The sequence below is a fragment of the Heterodontus francisci genome, chromosome 41 (assembly GCF_036365525.1).
Source record: "Heterodontus francisci isolate sHetFra1 chromosome 41, sHetFra1.hap1, whole genome shotgun sequence".
In the NCBI taxonomy this organism is placed as follows: domain Eukaryota; kingdom Metazoa; phylum Chordata; class Chondrichthyes; order Heterodontiformes; family Heterodontidae; genus Heterodontus; species Heterodontus francisci.
In genome coordinates this window covers 11,716,322-11,734,670 of record NC_090411.1, presented here as the reverse complement: position 1 = coordinate 11,734,670, position 18,349 = coordinate 11,716,322, and the positions used below count along the sequence as shown (strand labels likewise).

At 45.3% G+C, this 18,349-nt stretch overlaps 1 protein-coding gene across 3 annotated transcripts in view; it reads left to right on the top strand.

Moving 5' to 3' along the window:
- The window catches only part of LOC137353249 (NLR family CARD domain-containing protein 3-like), a 91,531-nt gene that overhangs the window by 10,616 nt on the left and 62,566 nt on the right, over positions 1–18,349 (top strand). For all 3 annotated transcript variants that reach the window (XM_068019324.1, XM_068019323.1, XM_068019322.1), the window contains exons 2-3: positions 120–617; positions 8,407–8,562. In XM_068019324.1, the coding sequence (XP_067875425.1) occupies positions 530–617; positions 8,407–8,562 (244 nt within the window). In that variant the 5' untranslated portion in view covers positions 120–529. The remainder of the gene's footprint in view (positions 1–119; positions 618–8,406; positions 8,563–18,349) is intronic.

Here is an 18,349-nt window from a genome sequence, read left to right as displayed (position 1 = left end):
TCCCACCCAAGGCAAATTTCTAGTGCACACAGTGCTGGCTTGTGATTGTGAAAGCATTGTTTAACAAAAGGATATCGTGAGTAAACCTGCTGTAAAAAATCCATCTTTTTATTTTACAGAAGTGAACATCAGAAAGGAAACACACCTGGATCGTTTGTGCTTGCTGCTGTCCAGATCCATTATCAGTCGCAGTGGTCCTCTTTGTGTCGGTCAGCCTCTGTCTCCTCTCTTGATTCTTTCTCCAATACAGAAAGAGAGAGAGAGACATATATACACACACAGACATTTACAGTCAGGCACAATGAGGGAGACACTCACACACACAAACACACACAGATACATAGACATTGAAATGACAGTGAGAGAGAGAGAGAGACAGAGAGAGCGAGCAAAAGAGTGAGAGACACAGATAGTGAGAGAGACACACACAGACACATAAAAGCACAGTGAGAGACACAGAGATATTTACAAAGTCTGTGTGTGTGTGAGAGAGAGAGACACAAAAACATATAAGCACACACAATTACACATGCACATTGTTCTCTTTTGTTGGTTGTCTCCGAGTTCAAGATTTGTGCCTCCCTTTTGTACTCATGCATTGATGCAAATGGAGCTTGGTAAGTGTATTGATCAATTTCATTCAGAACCAGTTACTGCTGTCTCACTACACATTTTCTTCTTCCTTTAGTTATATTGTCATTTAATAATGCAAAACTATACTTTAAAGGTCCCAACATAGTTATTAAACAATCTGACAGATATCATGAAGAGATACATAGGAACAGGAGAAACCCATTCAGCCCCTCAAATCTGTTACACAGGAACAGGAGGAGGCCATCCAGCCCCTTGAGTCTGTTACACAACAGGAGAAACCCATTCAGCCCCTCGAGTCTGTTACACAGGAACAGGTGGAGGCCATTCAGCCCCTTGAGTCTGTTACACAGGAACAGGAGAAACCCATTCAGCCCCTCGAGTCTGTTACACAGGAACAGGAGGAGGCCATTCAGCCCCTTGAGTCTGTTACACAGGAACAGGAGAAACCCATTCAGCCCCTTGGGCCTGTTACATAGGAACAGGAAGAGGCCATTCAGCTCCTCGAGTATGTTACATGGGAATAGGAGGAGGCCATTCAGCCCCCTTGCGACCATTACATAGGAACAAGAGGAGCCCATTAAGCCACTCGAGCCTGTTATAAAGGAACAGGACGAGACCATTTAGCCCCATTCAATCAAATCTTGGCAGACCTGTACGTCATCTCCATTTACCCAACTTAGTTTCATATCTTTTTATACCCTTCCCTATCAAACTTCTATTAATCTCAGCCTTGAAAGCTCCAATTGTCCCATAGCCTTTTGGAGGAGAGAATTTCAAACTCCCACTCACGAGAAGAAATAGTTTTCTCCATCGACTCTATCAAAATCTTTGACTATTTTAAACACTTCAGATCAGATCACCCCTCAACCTTCTTTACACAAGGGAATACAAGCCTAGTCTATGTCATAATTTAACCCACTGAGCCTCAGTATAATCCTGGTAATCTGCACTGGATTCCCTCTAATATATCCTTCCTGAGGTGTGGTGCAGGAAACTGAGCACAACATTGTGAGTGGAGTCTAACCAGAGCTTTAGATAATGGTAACATAACATTTTGTAATATAGCCCTTTTGAGATAAAGTCCAATATTTCATTATTCTTTGTGACTGCTTTTCGTACCTGTCAACTAGCTTTATATGATTTGAAACTTGGACTCCCAAATTTATTTATTTTTTATTTAGAGATACAGCACTGAAACAGGCCCTTCAGCCCACCGAGTCTGTGCCGACCATCAACCACCCATTTATACTAATCCTACACTAATTCCATATTCCTACCACATCCCCTATATTCCCCGACCACCTACCTATACTAGGGGCAATTTATAATGGCTAATTCACCTATCAACCTGCAAGTCTTTTGGCTGTGGGAGGAAACCGGAGCACCCGGAGGAAACCCACACAGTCACAGGGAGAACTTGCAAACTCCACACAGGCAGTACCCAGAATTGAACCCGGGTCGCTGGAGCTGTGAGGCTGCGGTGCTAACCACTGCTTCTTTGGTCCTCCACTGCTCCTAGTTTCTCGTCCTTTAGAAAATACTCTGATTTCTCTTTCTTAGATCCAAAGTGGATGGACCTCACACTTTCTCACATTAAACTTCAACTGCCAAATCTTGCTAGCTCAGTTCACCCTATGTGCCTTTGCAATGTTTGGCTCCCATTTCCACTACTTACTGACCTTCCTAATTTAGTGTCATCTGCAAACTTGTCTATATAATTCTTTATTCATTCAATGGAGTCGTTATTAAAATGAAGAATAGTTGAGGCATCGGGACAGATCCCTGGGGATCCTCACTTGTCGCATTTCACCAATTGGAGCATGTATCCTTTACTATTCTCTCTCCCCTACCTCCTAACCAATTTCCAATTCAAGTCATTCGGCTTCCTCCAATTTCGTGGTCTTATTTTTTGCCAATAATCTTTTGTGTGAAACCTTATCGAATACCGTCTGTAAGTCCATAGAAACGACATTCATAAACACATCTTTGTCTATTTCATGAATGAGCTCCTTAAAAATTCAACTAGATTAGTCAAACATGATATTCTCATGACAAAGCCATGCTGGCCCTCTCTGATCAGCTCATATTAGCTCAGTCACTTCATCCTTAATGATAAATTCTAGTAGCTGCTCTTGATGTTAAACTGACATATCTGTAGTTATCTGGTTTTTCTCTCACACCCTTATTAAATAATGGAGTAACATTGGCAAATTTCTAGTCTAATGGCAAGATTCCAGAACCAAGGAAGCTTTATGCAATGCAAAAAGTACTCAGCTGTTTGCCAACAGTTAACCCATATTTATAATACGTGCCCTAATATCAACTTATACTCAGTGAAGTTTCACAGCCCCCGTATAATGAAGGTATCTGTTCCCTGACATGTCTCACACCAGCTAATAGGGAAATTGTTATAGACTGACCGGTGTATTCCACGTCCTGTGAGAAGTCTGCACACTGGTATCACTAGCGGCTCCTTAAGTAAACCTATCTTTAATAGTGTATCTCAACCTTTCTCCTTCGGTGGGACATTTGTATGATATTTCCCTAAGACAGAGGTTTTTATATTGCCTCTCTCCAGCTGATTTCTGCACAATTCCCCTTCTTTCAATCCTTCCTCATTCCTTTCATGTTCCTTCAAAGTACTGGTCACAGTTTGCCTGGTATCACACTCTCCAGGGTAGAAATTCACCTTGGGCAGGACCGTGCAGCCGCCTGTTATATAGCCACTGGATATTCAGTTTCATTTTTAATCTAATGAAACTAAATATTACATGTGGCCGGTCCGATACCACCTGTTTTGTGTGATGGTCCGAGGCAAATTTCTACTTATATGATGAGTGCTGATACCTGATTCAGAAACAATTTCCGATAATCTGCTCTTCAAGAAAAAGCCTCAACTCCTCTGATCAAACCTGCGAATGAACTGCTGCTGTTCAGAGGTCACCATCCTGGAATCTGACACAGCACAGAAAGAAGCCAGAAATAAAAACATAAAATGCTGGAAATACTCAGCAGGTCTGGCAGCATCTGTGGAGAGAGAAGCAGAGTTAATGTTTCAGGTCTGTGACCTTTGATCAGAACTGAAGGAGGCTGTTCAGGCCTTCATGACTGTGCTGGCTCTTTGAAAGAGCTATCAGTTAGTTCCACGCCTCTTCTCTTTCCCCATAGCCCTGCAAATTTTCTCACCTTTAATATTTGCCCAATTCCTTTTTCAAAGTTATGTTGAATCTGCTTCCATCAACCCTTTCAGGTGGCACATTCCAGACTGTAACAACTCACTGTGTAGAACAAATTATCTTAAATCTGTGTCCTTTGCTGACTAACTCTTCTCCGACTAGAAGCAATATTTCCTTACCCTGTCAAAACCCTTTAAGAACTTTTTTAATCGAAAGTGGGTGAAGAGATATGATAGAAAGATCCTTCGTATTTCCCAACCCCACTCTCCATAGAAACCTTTTCAATTCTATTTCATTTTAGCCCTTCCCCAGACCTCCTTAAAATTTATTAGACAAGTCTATCATCCCCTGGGTAAAATGGTTGGGTATGATTTTCCAGGTTATCCGATCTTCCTAGCTTCTCCTCAGACTCCTGGTGAGTAATGTTTAACTTGCCCACCTAGAACCCACTCAAATTCCATTCCAGTCAAATAAATGGGGGTAATTTTAACTTTTGGCTGGGCCATATCCATTGAAAGGAGCATCAGGAGAGGCAAATCAGTCTATTCGCTCTCATCTGCCTTAGAACCATAGAACCAGAGGAAAATTACGACACAGAAGGAGGCCATTCAGCCCATTGTGTCCACACCAGCTGAAAAAACTAGTCGCCCAATCTAATCCCACCTTCCAGCACCTGGTCCGTAGCCTTGCAGGTTACAGCACTTCAGGTGCAGGTCCAGGTACCTTTTAAATGAGTTGAGGGTTTCTGCCTCCATCACTGATCCGGGCAATGAATTCCAGACACCCACCACCATCTGGGTGAAAAAGTTTTCCCTCATGTCCCGTCTAATCCTTCTACTAATCACCTTAAATCTGTGCCCCCTGGTAATTGACCTCTCTGCTAGGGGAAACAGGTCCTTCCAGTCTACTGTATCTAGGCCCCTCATAATTCTGTACACCTCAATTAAGTCACTACATTATATCCCTGTTTTTGTATTCTGTACCTCAGCAATAAAGGCAAGCATTCCATATGCCTTCTTCACCACTCTATCTATCTGTCCTGCCAGCTTCAGGGACCTGTGGACATGCACTCCAAAGTCTCTCACATCTGCTACCTCTCTCAATATCCTCCCATTTATTGTGTATTCCCTCAATTTATTTGCCCTTCCCAAATGCATTTCTTCACAATTATCTGGATTGAATTCTATTTGCCACTTTTCCGCCCACTCAGCCAAACCATTGATATAATTCTGGAGTCTACAGCTATCCTCTTCACTATCAACTACATGGCCAATTTTTGTGTCATCAGCAAATTTCTCAATCATGCCTCCCACATTTAAGTCCAAATCATTAATATATATGTATAAATATGCCTTACACTATCGCACATTGTTATAGTACACCCCTAATCTGCATATAGAATGGGCAAATCAAATTAGTCACAATACCATAGAGGAGGAATTCTCGGAGTGTATACGGGATGGTTTTCTGGACCAATACATTGAGGAACCAACTAGAGAACAGGCCATCCTCGACTGGGTATTGTGTAATGAGAGAGGAATAATTGACAATCTAGTTGTGCGAGACCCCTTGGGGATGAGCGACCATAATATGATAGAATTCTTCATCAAGATGGAGAGTGACATAGTTGATTCTGAGTCTAGGGTCCTGAATCTTAGTAAAGGAAACTATGAAGGTATGAGGCGTGAGTTGGCGATGATGGATTGGGAAACGTTACTTAAAGGGACGACAGTGGAAAGGCAATGGCAAACATTCAAAGAGCACATGGATGAACTGCAACAACTGTGCAAAAGTAAAACAGGAAAGGTAGCCAACCATGGCTTACAAGGGAAATTAGAGATAGCATTAGATCCAAGGAAGAGGCATATAAATTTGCCAGAAAAAACAATAGACCTGAGGATTGGGAGCAGTTTAGAATTCAGCCTAATTCAGTTTAGAATTATGACTCAAAGGATTAGAGTCATACAGCACTGAAACAGGCCCTTCAGCCCACCAAGTCTGTGCTGACCATCAACCACCCATTTATACTAATCCTACACTAATCCCATATTCCCTAACACATCCCCACAATTCTCCTACCACCTACCTACACTAGGAGCAATTTACAGTGGCCAATTTATCTATCAACCTGAAAGTCATTGGATGTGGGAGGAAACTGGAGCCCCCGGCAGAAAAAGGGAAAACTTGCGAACTCCACACAGGTAGTACCCAGAACCGAACCCAGGTTGCTGAAGCTGTGAGGCTACAGTGTTAACCACTGCACCACTCTGCCACAGGGGAAAAAGCTTGCAGGGAACATAAAAACTGACTATAAACGTTTCTATAGGTATGTGAAGAGAAAAAGATTAGTGAAGACAAATGTAGGTCCCTTACAGTCAGAAACAGGGGAATTTATTATGGGAACAAAGAAATGGATCTCCATCTAAATGCATACTTTGGTTCGTCTTCACAAAGGAGGACACAAATATCATACCAGAAACGCTGGGGAACACAGGGTTTAGTGAGAGAGAGGAACTGAAAGAAATCAGTATTAGTAGAGAAATGGTGTTGGGGAAATTGATGGGATTGAAGGCCGATAAATCCCCAGGGCCTGACGGTCTGCATCCCAGAGTACTTAAGGAAGTGGCCCTAGAAATAGTGGATGCATTGGTGGTCGTCTTCCAAGATTCTATAGAGTATGGAACAGTTCCTGCAGATTGGAGGGTAGCTAATGTAACCCCACTATTTAAAAAGGGAGTTCGACAGAAAACAGGGAATTATAGACCAGTCAGCCTGACGTCGGTAGTGGGGAAAATTCTAGAGTCCATTATCAAAGATTTTATAGCAGAGCACTTAGAGAACAGTGGTAGAATCGGACAGAGTCAGCATGGATTTACGAAAGGGAAATCATGCTTGACAAATCTACTAGAATTCTTCGAGGATGTAACTCGTAGAGTTGATGAGGGGGAGCCAGTGGATGTGGTTTATTTGGACTTTTAGAAGGCTTTCGACAAAGTCCCACGTAAGAGATTAGCATGTAAAATTAAAACGCATGGAATTGGGGTTAGTGTATTGTGAGGATAGAAAATTGGTTGGTAGACAGGAAACAAAGAGTAGGAATAAACGGGTCATTTTCTGAATGGCAGGCAGTGACTAGTGGGGTACCGCAGGGATCGGTGCTAGGACCCCAGCTATTCACAATGTATATTAATGATTTAGATGAGGGAACTAATGTAATATCTCCAAATTTGCAGATAACACAATACTGGGTGGGAGGGTGAGTTGTGAGTAGGATGCAGAGAGGCTTCAGGGTGATTTGGACAAGTTGAGTGAGTGGGCTAATGCATGGCAGATGCAGTATAATGTGGATAAATGTGAGGTTATCCACTTTGGTAGCAAAAACAAGAAGGCAGATTATTATCTGAATGGCTATAAACTGAGAGAGGGGAATATGCAATGAGACCTGATTTAATAAGTATTTTCTCCTACACCAGTCGCTGAAGGTAAGCATGCAGGTCCAACAGGTGGTAAAAAAGGCAAATGGTATGTTGGCCTTCATAGCGAGAGGATCCAAGTACAGGAGCAGGGATGTCTTGCTATAATTATACAGGGCCTTAGTGAGGTCACACCTGGATTATTGTGTGCAGTTTTGGTCTCCTTATCTGAGGAAGGATGTTCTTGCTATAGAGGGAGTGCAGCGAAGGTTTCCCAGACTGATTCCTGGGATGGCGGGACTGACGTATGAGGAGAGATTGAGTCCGTTAGGATTATATTCGCTGGAGTTCAGAAGAGTGAGGGGGGATCTCATAGAAACCTATAAAATTCTAACAGGACTTGACAGGGTAGATGCAGGAAGGATGTTCTCTCTGGTGGGAGAGTCAAGAACCAGGAGTCATAGTCTAAGGATACGGGGTAAACCTTTCAGGACTGAGATGAGGAGAAATCTCTTCACCCAGAGACTGGTGAACCTGTGGAACCACAGAAAGCAGTTGAGGCCAAAACATTGTATGTTTTCAAGAAGGAGTTAGATATAGCTCTTGGGGCGAAAGGGATCAAAGGATGTGGGGTGAAAGCGGGAACAGGGGTTACTGAGTTGGATGATCAGCCATGATCATAATGAATGGCGGAGCAGGCTCGAAGGGCCAAATGGCCTACTCCTGCTCCTATTCTCTATGTTTCTAATGTAGGGGCACAAAATCATCTTGGTAGTAGCATAAAATGAGCAGTATCACAATGGCCATGCAGGTATTTTCCAGTTATTTTCAGTTCAATTGAATTCAATGAAACACAATATCGGGTGGGGTGGGGGGGGGGTAAGGGCGGGTGCATCTTGCCGGTGACCAATGTGACCCTGCTTATTGTGCACTATCACCCAAGGTAACATTCACAGAGTAGTTTTTTGTCTTGGATGGTCCTGTAAATCAGGTGGTACCACATTGGCTAGCCGTCACACCACCCGTTCAGAATCCACTTCCATTGATTTGAATGGAGCTGAACATTGGGCGGTGGGCAGTGTGTATAACAGGCTAACGCAATACCATCCATTTTCTGCTCCTTCCCAAGTCAGATCACTGCCTTCTCATCATTTATCGGTTAACATATCGCTTATAATTTCTATAGCTACCCGAAGGTGAATATTTCTAATGATTTTTTACAGAAGACCACATTCCCAGCTCTCTTGCACATCCCGGGCCGCAGGCCATCATCCGATCGCAGCAAACAGTTCAAACTGGCAGCACTGCCATGTGTCCAGTATTTCAGAACATCACGGGCCCAGTGAATGTTACCCTGCAGACAGCCAGCAACTGCAGCGGTAAGTACTCCTGTCTAACATGACAGGGATCCTGTTTACAATGTACGAAGGCGAATGCATTCCTTGTTCTCAGCACCACCTTAAAGCAGCTTTTAAAACAGCTTTATACCAAATGTAAGCTCTCCGTTTAAACAGCAGACAAATGTTGCAGAAATAAAAACAGAAATGGTGGAAATACTCAGCAGGTCTGGCAGCATCTGTGGAGAGAGAAACAGAGTTAACGTTACAGGTCTGTGACCTTTCATCAGAAATTCTGATGTTCTCTCTGTTTCTCTCTCCACTGATGCTGCCAAACCTGCCGAGTATTTCCAGTATTTCTGTTTTTATTTCACATTTCTAGCATTTCAGAATTTGGCTTTTGTACAAATGTTGCAACGTTTAATTCCCGGGCTCTTAACTTCCTCATTTTTAACTCGGAGCCAATTGGAGTTTAAATTTGTGAGCAACTTCCCTCTTTCAATATTAGAGTGTTTCTTCATATTTTTTGCAAACTAAGTTGAAAACAAAAATCTTTGAAGGTGAAAGGACAAGTTGATAAAGCTGTTAAAAAATCATATTTATAAATAGAAGCATAGAGTACAAATGAACCGTTATAAATCACTGGTTAGGCCTCAGCTGGACTATGACATCCAATTCTGGGCACTGCACTTTAGGCCAGATATGAAGGTCTTGGAGAGCGTGCAGAGGAGATTTTGAATATATATGAGAGTTAAAGGCTAAGGGATTTAACCCGACAAGAAATCTGTAGGGGAGTCCCAATAGGGGGGTGGTGATTCCTTCGAGCAAGCACCTTCCGGCAACTCCTGCAACTGACTGGGCACCAGACATATCGCTTTTGCCTTTCCTGTGAATATTACGAGGTCGGGGTGGGGGTTACAGATGCTAGACAAGACTGCACCTCCTAAAACCATGCCTCGGCGATGCAGAAAACCAATGAAGAGATCACGAACATCCTTCCTTTCACCAGTGAGGAAACAAACATAGGAGTCTATGGGTTATAAATCCAGCTCGACTGACATAGAACAGGGGCGCTACAGGCTGCCTCCGACAGTGGGATGGAACTTTGTGTCCTATTGGTCAGTCACTGCCGCCTTAAGCTGGGCAGCCCCAGCCTGTTAGGTACTGACCCTTTCTGTGGAACGTCACCTCAACGTGATGGAGAGGCTTGTGCGTCCCGATGATTCCTTGAGCGATGCTGTCAGGAGCTCCTTGCTTCTCGTAGGGCCTCCCATGCTGGCAAGGTAGGCGGAGATGCCAGACAAAGTGAGGTCCAAAAAAGTGCTCAACGGGAGAACAGGCAAAAGGAGACTGCGCATCTCACCAGCTGTGAAAGCGGAAGAAAGCTGCAGCGGCAAAGAGATCCCGGTTAATGTGGTTTGACATGTCACCGAAATCTGACCACTGACCCATCAAAATCATTTGGACAATGATGGCGCCACATTAAACAAAGTCACATGAAGGCTTCTACCAGAGTCCATCTGCCAAATGCTCTGGTGATGGAGGATTGGAGACGGGGACAGGGCTGTGAACCTGGGGGTCCCTAGTCAAGAATCTGCACACAGGCGACAAATGCATGAAGGTCATTGGATATCTGTTTTGGGACAGAGGTGTCTAGCAGCGTCTGTGACTGAGATGATCAGTTGTCTCCAGGATACCCTCTGCTCACCCCAATGGGGTGGGGGCTAGAAAACGTGTCCTACAAATAGGCTGTCCCACTTTCTCCTGGCTGAGGAACCACACCCCGCTGGAATCACCAATTTTATGGTCACAGAAAGGAAATTCTAAATTTTGCAACTTGGAATGTTAGAACACTCATTGACAATCTCAAGAGTGACTGACGGGAAGAAGAACTGCAATTGTAGTATCACGGGAATGATCAAAACTCCAAATTGACATTGCAGCCCTCAGTGAGATTCACTTTCCTGGGGAGGGATAGCTGAAGGAACAGGCGGGGGATACACCTTCTACTGTGACCCTTGTGTCCACAGAGTTGGCTTTGCCATCCAGAATAGGATCTTGGACGTACTGTCAGAACTCCCCAACTGCATAAATGAAAGACTCATGACACCTCACTTACAACTCAGCCTTAACCAATATGCCACCATCATCAGCGCTTATGCCCGACACTTGACTCCAATGAAGATGCTGAGGAAAAGTTCTACTCTACCCTTGAAGTCCTCAGTGCCATCCCAAAAGAAAAAAAAAAAATTATCCTTCGAGGGGATTTTAATGATAGGATTGGCAGTGACTCTGAAGTCTTGCGCGAACCATTGGAAAAAATGGGAAAAGCCAATGCAAATGGCACCTCCCTGCTGACAAAGTGTGCTCAGCATGGCTTCAATATAGCAAACACCCTCTTCCACCAGAAGGATAAATATAAAACCACATGGAGGCATCCTAGATCAAAGCACTGGCACCTCCTGGATTATGTCATTGTTCAGTTCAAATTTCTAAGTGATGTCTGTATCTCTCGATCCATGAAGGAAACTGATGCCTGCTGGACAGATCATCAACTTGTTCGATCAGTGATGGACATTCACCTCACACCAAGACATCACAAGACCCAAAAGTCCAAGAATAAGAAGATCAATGTATCAGTTCTAAAGCAGACCAACCGAAGCAGCCCACCCAGTGCAGCTCACGACCAATTTGGAAAATCTTTAGACATCCAACTCAATTCCAGAACAGTGGGATCAAATAAAGTCATCTATACTAGACTCTTGTGCCCAGACCATTGGGTTTGGGGCTCACCGTCACCAAGACTGGTTTGATGAAAATGATGCTGAAATATGTGACCTCCTGAAATGAGCAGCTTTCATTACCTGAGGGAACAACCTGAGAGAACATCCCAATATCACAATTCAAGAAGGCAGCATACCAACAGCTCAAGGCTGATGCCAAAAGACAAATCCGGAAGATAAAGGACGCATGGTGAGAAGAGATAGCCTGAGATATAGGTCGGCTCAGGTCTGCAAATGAAACCTGACCCAAGCCTGACAGAACCACATCCGACCCGAGCCTGACCCGGCCCGAGTCCTTTCATTTTTTTCCCCACGCCCGACCTGACCCGACCCGACCCGGCCCGACCATCAGTTAACCTAGCTTCTGTTCTCCACTTTGTTGCTTATCTGCACAAGCTTAAAAAAACTGTAACTAAACAACCTTTCAAGTCCAAAAAGTACATTAACATTGGAGCCACTTACCAGAGGTGGTGATAGAGCGTGTCCGACCTGGCCCGAACCGACCCGAGCCCGAATGCCGGACCCAGAAGAGTGACCCGACTCGACCTGAACCCCGAAACAGGTCGTCAGGTCCTGTCGGGTTCATGTTGGGTAGCCATGCTCCAGCCTGAGAGATCCAACAGTGTGCTGATCAACACCACATGCAAAGCTTTTTTGAAGCCACCAGGGCTATGCAGCGCGGTCAAGTGTACAAAATATCCTTTGTTCACAGGATGGTGTTTCTCCTCTTAAGGATGACAATGTCATCCATAAATGTTGGAAAGAACATTTTGAACAACTCCTCAGCTGTGAATCCACAGTGGCAGCTGACACCCTCCAGGGTATCCCCCATAACCAATGGATCAGATCTAAGCTCTGCAGTCCTGCCACATCCAGCCGTGAATGGTGGTGGACAATTAAACAACTAACTGGAGGAGGTGGCTCCACAAATATCCCCATCCTCAATGATGGGGGAGACCAGCACATCAGTGCGAAAGATAAGGCTGAAGCATTTGCAACAATCTTCAGCCAGAAGTGCCGAGCTGATGATCCATCTCGACCTCCTCCTGAAGTCCCCAGCATCACAGATGCCAGACTTCAGCCAATTCGATTCACTCCACGTGATATCAAGAAATGACTGAAGGCACTGGATACTGCAAAAGCTATGGGCCCTGACAATATTCCGGCAACAGTACTGAAGACCTGTGCTCCAGAACTTGCCGCGCCCCTAGCCAAGCTGCTCCAGTACAGCTACAACACTGGCATCTACCCTGCAATGTGGAAAATTTCCCAGGTATGTCCTGTACACAAAAAGCAGGACAACTCCAACCCGGCCAATTACCGCCCCATCAGCCCACTCTCAATCATCAGTAAAGTGATGGAAGGTGTCATCAACAGTGCCATCAAGCGGCACTTGCTTAGCAATAACTTGCTCCGTGACTCTCAGTTTGGGTTCCGCCAGGGCCACTCAGTTCCGGACCTCATTACAGCTTTGGTTCAAACATGGACAAAAGAGCTGAACTCAAGAGGTGAGGTGAGAGTAACTGCCCTTGACATCAAGGCAGCATTTGACCGAGTATGGAACCAAGGAGCCCTAGCAAAACTGAGGTCAATGGGAATCAGGGGGAAAATCCTCCACTGGCTAGAGTCATACCTAGCACAAAGGAAGATGGTTGTGGTTGTTTGAGGTCAATCATCTGAGCTCCAGTACATCACTACAGGAGTTCCTCAGGGTAGTGTCCTAGGCCCAACCATCTTCAGCTGCTTCATCAATGACCTTCGTTCAATCATAAGGTCAGAAGTGGGGACGTTCGCTGATGATTGCACAATGTTCAGCACCATTCGTGACTCCTCAGATATTGAAGCAGTCCGTGTAGAAATGCAGCAAGACCTGGACAATATCCAGGCTTGGGCTGATAAGTGGCAAGTAACATTTGCGCCACACAAGTGCCAGGCAATCACCATCTCCAACAAGAGAGAATCTAACCATCTCCCCATGACATTCAACAGCATTACCATCGCTGAATCCCCCACTATCAACATCCTAGGGGCTATCATTGACCAGAAACTGAACTGGAGTAGCCATATATATATCGTGGCTACAAGAGCAGGTCAGAGGCTAGGAATCCTGAGGCGAGTAACTCATCTCCTGACTTCCCAAAGCCTGTCCACCATCTACAAGGCACAAGTCAGGAGTGTGATGGAATACTCTCCACTTGCCTGGATGGGTGCAGCTTCAACAATACTCAAGAAGCTCGACACCATCCAGGACAAAGCAGCCCGCTTGATTGGCACCCCATCTACAAACATTCACTCCCTCCATCACCGACGCACAGTGGCAGCAGTGTGTACCATCTACAAGATGCACTGCAGCAATGCACCAAGGCTCCTTAGACAGCACCTTCCAAACCCGCAACCTCTACCAACTAGAAGGACAAGGGCAGCAAATACTTGGGAACACCACCACCTGCAAGTTCCCCTCCAAGTCACACACCATCCTGACTTGGAAATATATCGCCGTTCCTTCACTGTCGCTGGGTCAAAATCCTGGAACTCCCTTCCTAACAGCACTGTGGGCGTACCTACCCCAAATGAACTGCAGCGGTTCAAGAAGGCAGCTCACCACCACCTTCTCAAGGGCAATTAGGGATGGGCAGTAAATGCTGGCCTAGCCGGTGACGCCCACATCCCATGAATGAATTTAAAAAAAAAATCTTGTGGGAGAATCTATGGGTGAACCCCCATCGATGGGAGAGCTGCAACAAGCAATCAAACAGATAAAAAACAACAAAGCCTGCAGCCCCAATGGTATTCCAGCTGAAGTCTTCAAAGCCGGCAGACGTTTGCTCACATCAAGACTCTATGCAGTTATCCTATGGATCTGGGAGGAAAAAGAACACCCCCCCAACTTCAGAAATACAACAGTTGTACATATCTCAAAGAAGAGAGATAAATAATGGCTGTGGAAACTAGCAAGGTATTTCCCTCTTGTCCATAGCAGGGAAAATCCTGACTTGCATTCTCCTGAATCGCCTACTTCCTGTGGCTGAGGAAATCCTTCCAGAGACAGAGTGTGGCTTTAGGCCTCCCAGATGAACCTCCGACATGGAGTTTGTTGCCAGACAAATCCAAGAAAAATGTCCAGAACAACGTCAGGAACTCTTCATTGCATTCATCGACCTGACCAAAGCATTTGACTCTTTCGTGAGGCTCTATAGTTTGTGTACTAACGATATGGATGCCCAAGAAACTTCAACACAATCCTGAAATTGATTCATGACGACATGACTGCAACTGTCTTGAGTGAAACAGACTTCTTCAAAATCTGGACTGGGGGTCAAGTAAGGCTCTGTGATAGATCCCATACTATTCACAATCTACCCGACAGTGGCTATTTTGTTTTTATTCATTCATGGGATGTAGGCGTCACTGGCCAGGCCAGCATTTATTGCCCATCCCTAATTGCCCTTGAGAAGGTGGTGGTGAGCTACCTTCTTGAACAACTGCAGTCCATTTGGGGTAGGTAGACCCACAGCGCTGTTAGGAAGGGAGTTCCAGGATTTTGACCCAGCAACAGTGAAGGAACAGCAATATAGTTCCAAGTCAGGATGGTGTGTGACTTGGAGGGGAACTTGCAGGTGGTGGTGTTCCCATGTATTTGCTGCCCTTGTCCTTCTAGTTGGTAGAGGTCGCGGGTATAGAAGGTGCTGTCTAAGGAGCCTTGGTGCATTGCTGCAGTGCATCCTGTAGATGGTACACACTGCTGCCACTGTGCGTCGGTGGTGGAGGGAGTGAATGTTGGTAAATGGGGTGCCAATCAAGAGGGCTGCTTTGTCCTGGATGGTGTCGAGCTTCTTGAGTATTGTTGGAGCTGCACCCATCCAGGCAAGTGGAGAGTATTCCATCACACTCCTGACTTGTGCCTTGTAGATGGTGGACAGGCTTTGGGGTGTCATGAGGTGAGTTACTCACCTCAGGATTCCTAGCCTCTGACCTGCTCTTGTAGCCATGGTATTTATATGGCTACTCCAGTTCAGTTTCTGGTCAATGGTAGCCCCTAGGATGTTGATAGTGGGGGATTCAGCGATGGTAATGCCGTTGAATGTCAAAGGAAGATGGTTAGATTCTCTGTTGTTGGAGATGGTCATTGCCTGGCACTTGTGTGGCACGAATGTTACTTGCCACTTATCAGTCCAAGCCTGGATATTGTCCAGGTCTTGCTGCATTTCTACACGGACTGCTTCAGTATCTGAGGAGTCACGAATGGTGCTGCACATTGTGCAATCATCAGCGAACATCCCCACTATTCACCTCATCAAAGATCAACTGCCTTCTGGTGTCAGTATCAAATGCAGCTGGCCAAAAAATCTTTTAACCTCTGTCGCCTCAGTGCCAAAACTAAACTGACCACCATAAATATACATGATCTACAGTTTGCGATGACTGCAGTGTCATTGCCCACTCTGCACCAGATTTGCAAGCCGCTCTCAATCTCTTCAATTCTGCATACAAGAGACTCAGCCTGTCCTTGAATGTTGCTAAAACAAAATTCATATATCAGCCCACACCTAGTCAGCCAAATATTCCACCTCGCATATATGTTGAAGGAGAGACCCCGGAATATGTTGAACACTTTTCATACTTTGACAGTTACCTCTCTCAAAAGGCCACCATTGACGAGGAGATCCAACACCGGATCAGCTGTGCCAGCTCAGTCTTCTACAAACTATGGCAGTGAGTGTTTGATAACAAAGACCTCCGCAAGTCAACAAAAGTCTTAGTGTACAGAGCAATTGTCGCCACCATGCTGCTGTACTGCAGCAAGACCTGGACTGTGTGTCAGCGACACATAAGAGCGTGAGAGAAATTCCATCAACAATACCTCCGCCGCATCCTCCGGATTCAATGGGAGGACCATCGAATAAACACTAGTGTCCTTCTTGAAGTCAGCATTCAGGCAAAACTGCTATAAAATCAACTCCGATAGACTGGCCATTGTGTCTGCGTGAGTAAAAATTGTCAAGTCCTGTTCTCACAACTCTCAAATGGCCAAAGTTCCAGGGCAGGACAAAGAAAATGCTTCAATGACACTGACATTCTCCTTGAAGCATAGTTACATTGACCTTAACAACTCGAAGGAGCTTGTTACCAACCACTCAGAATGGTGACAACTTGTCCACTAAGGTGCATCACGCTTCAGGTCCCAGTGCCATAATGATGAGGCAGAGTCATGGCAGAGAAGGAAAGATGACATCTGTTAATAAAGCAAAAAGCAAAGCCTACCTGATGCTCAAGATAAACCCAATAGCCAGAACACTGCATGACTTAAGCGTAGCCAAAGCAGTCGTGCAAAAGACAGAGACACTGCGCAAATCAACACTGGATCGACCTATGACAGGAAATCCAAACTGTCTGTGACAATGGAAATCTATGTGCTATGTATGATGAGATCAAGAGGGCGCTTGGTTCTACCTTCACCAAAGTTGCCCCTCTGAAATCGGCAGATGGTGAAGTCCTCAGTGACAGAAGCAAACAGGATAGTGTCCTCGGCCCAACCATCTTCAGCTGCTTCATCAATGACTTTCCTTCAATCATAAGGTCAGGAGTGGGGATGTTCGCTGATGATTGCACAATGTTCGGCACCATTCGCGACTCCTCAGATACTGAAGCAGTCCGTGTAGAAATGCAGCAAGACCTGGACAATATCCAGGCTTGGGCTGATAAGTGGCAAGTAACATTTGCGCCACACAAGTTCCAAGCAACGACCATCTCCAACAAGAGAGAATCTAACCATCTCCCCTTAACATTTAATGGCATTACCATCGCTGAATCCCCCACTATCAACATTCATAGAATCATAGAAAGTTTCAGGCACAGAAAGAGGCCACTTGGCTGTATCGTGTCACTCTCTCCACCACTGACGCACAGTAGCAGCAGTGTGTACCATCGACAAGATGCACAACAGCAACGCACCAAGGCTCCTTAGACAGCATCTTCCAAACCCGCAACCTCTACCAACTAGAAGGACAAGGGCAGCAGATGCATGGGAACATCACCACCTACAAGTTCCCGTCCAAGTCACACACCATCCTGACTTGGAACTATATCGCCGTTCCTTCACTGTCACTGGGTCAAAATCCTGGAACTCCCTTCCTAACAGCACTGTTGGTATACCTACACCACATGGACTGCAGCGGTTCAAGAAGGCAGCTCACCACCACCTTCTCAAGGGCAATTAGGGATGGGCAATAAATGCTGGCCTAGCCAGCGACGCCCACATCCCATGAACGAATAAAAAAAATGTCCTGCTGGGTTCAATATTACTGTGAGCTGTAGCCCCAGGAGCCGGACATCTCCCAGTCTGCGCTTGATGCCCTTCCACAGTTTCTTATCATGGATGAGTTGGACACAGAATCCTCAACACTCGAGCTGGAAAAGGCCATTGATTTCTCAGTAAGCAAAAAGATACCCAGCAAGGATGAAATTCCAGCTGAACTGCTTAAGCATGGATAGCCCCATTACTGCCACACCTTCAGGACCTCCTTCTTCTCTGTTGGAGGGCAGGATCTGTTCCATAGGACATGTGTGATGCAAAGATCATGACATTATACACAAACAAAGATGACAGAGGAGACTGCAACAAGTACAGGGGCATCTCACTTCTCAGTGTCACTGGGAAGGCCTTTGCTAGCATCTTGCTGAAAAGACTCCCTCAACTTGCAGATCAAGTGTATCCAGAAGCACAGTGTTGTTTCTGTGCTGGCAAATCTTGAGCAGACAGGATCTTCTTCATATACCAGCTACAAGAGAAATGTAGGGAACAGGACAAATCTCTCTACCTTGTTTTCGTAGACCACACAAAAATATTCAACACCGTTGACAGAGCCAGACTCTACAAGATTTTAGAGAAAATTGGTTGTCCATCAAAGTTCCTTCGTCTCATCTGTTCCTTTCATGACAGCATGCACAGTACCGTACAGTTTGATGGCTCCACTTCCAACAGTTTCAGGGTGAAGGAAGAAGTGAAACGGGGCTCTGTCTTAGCCCCCACTTTGTTTGGTATTTTA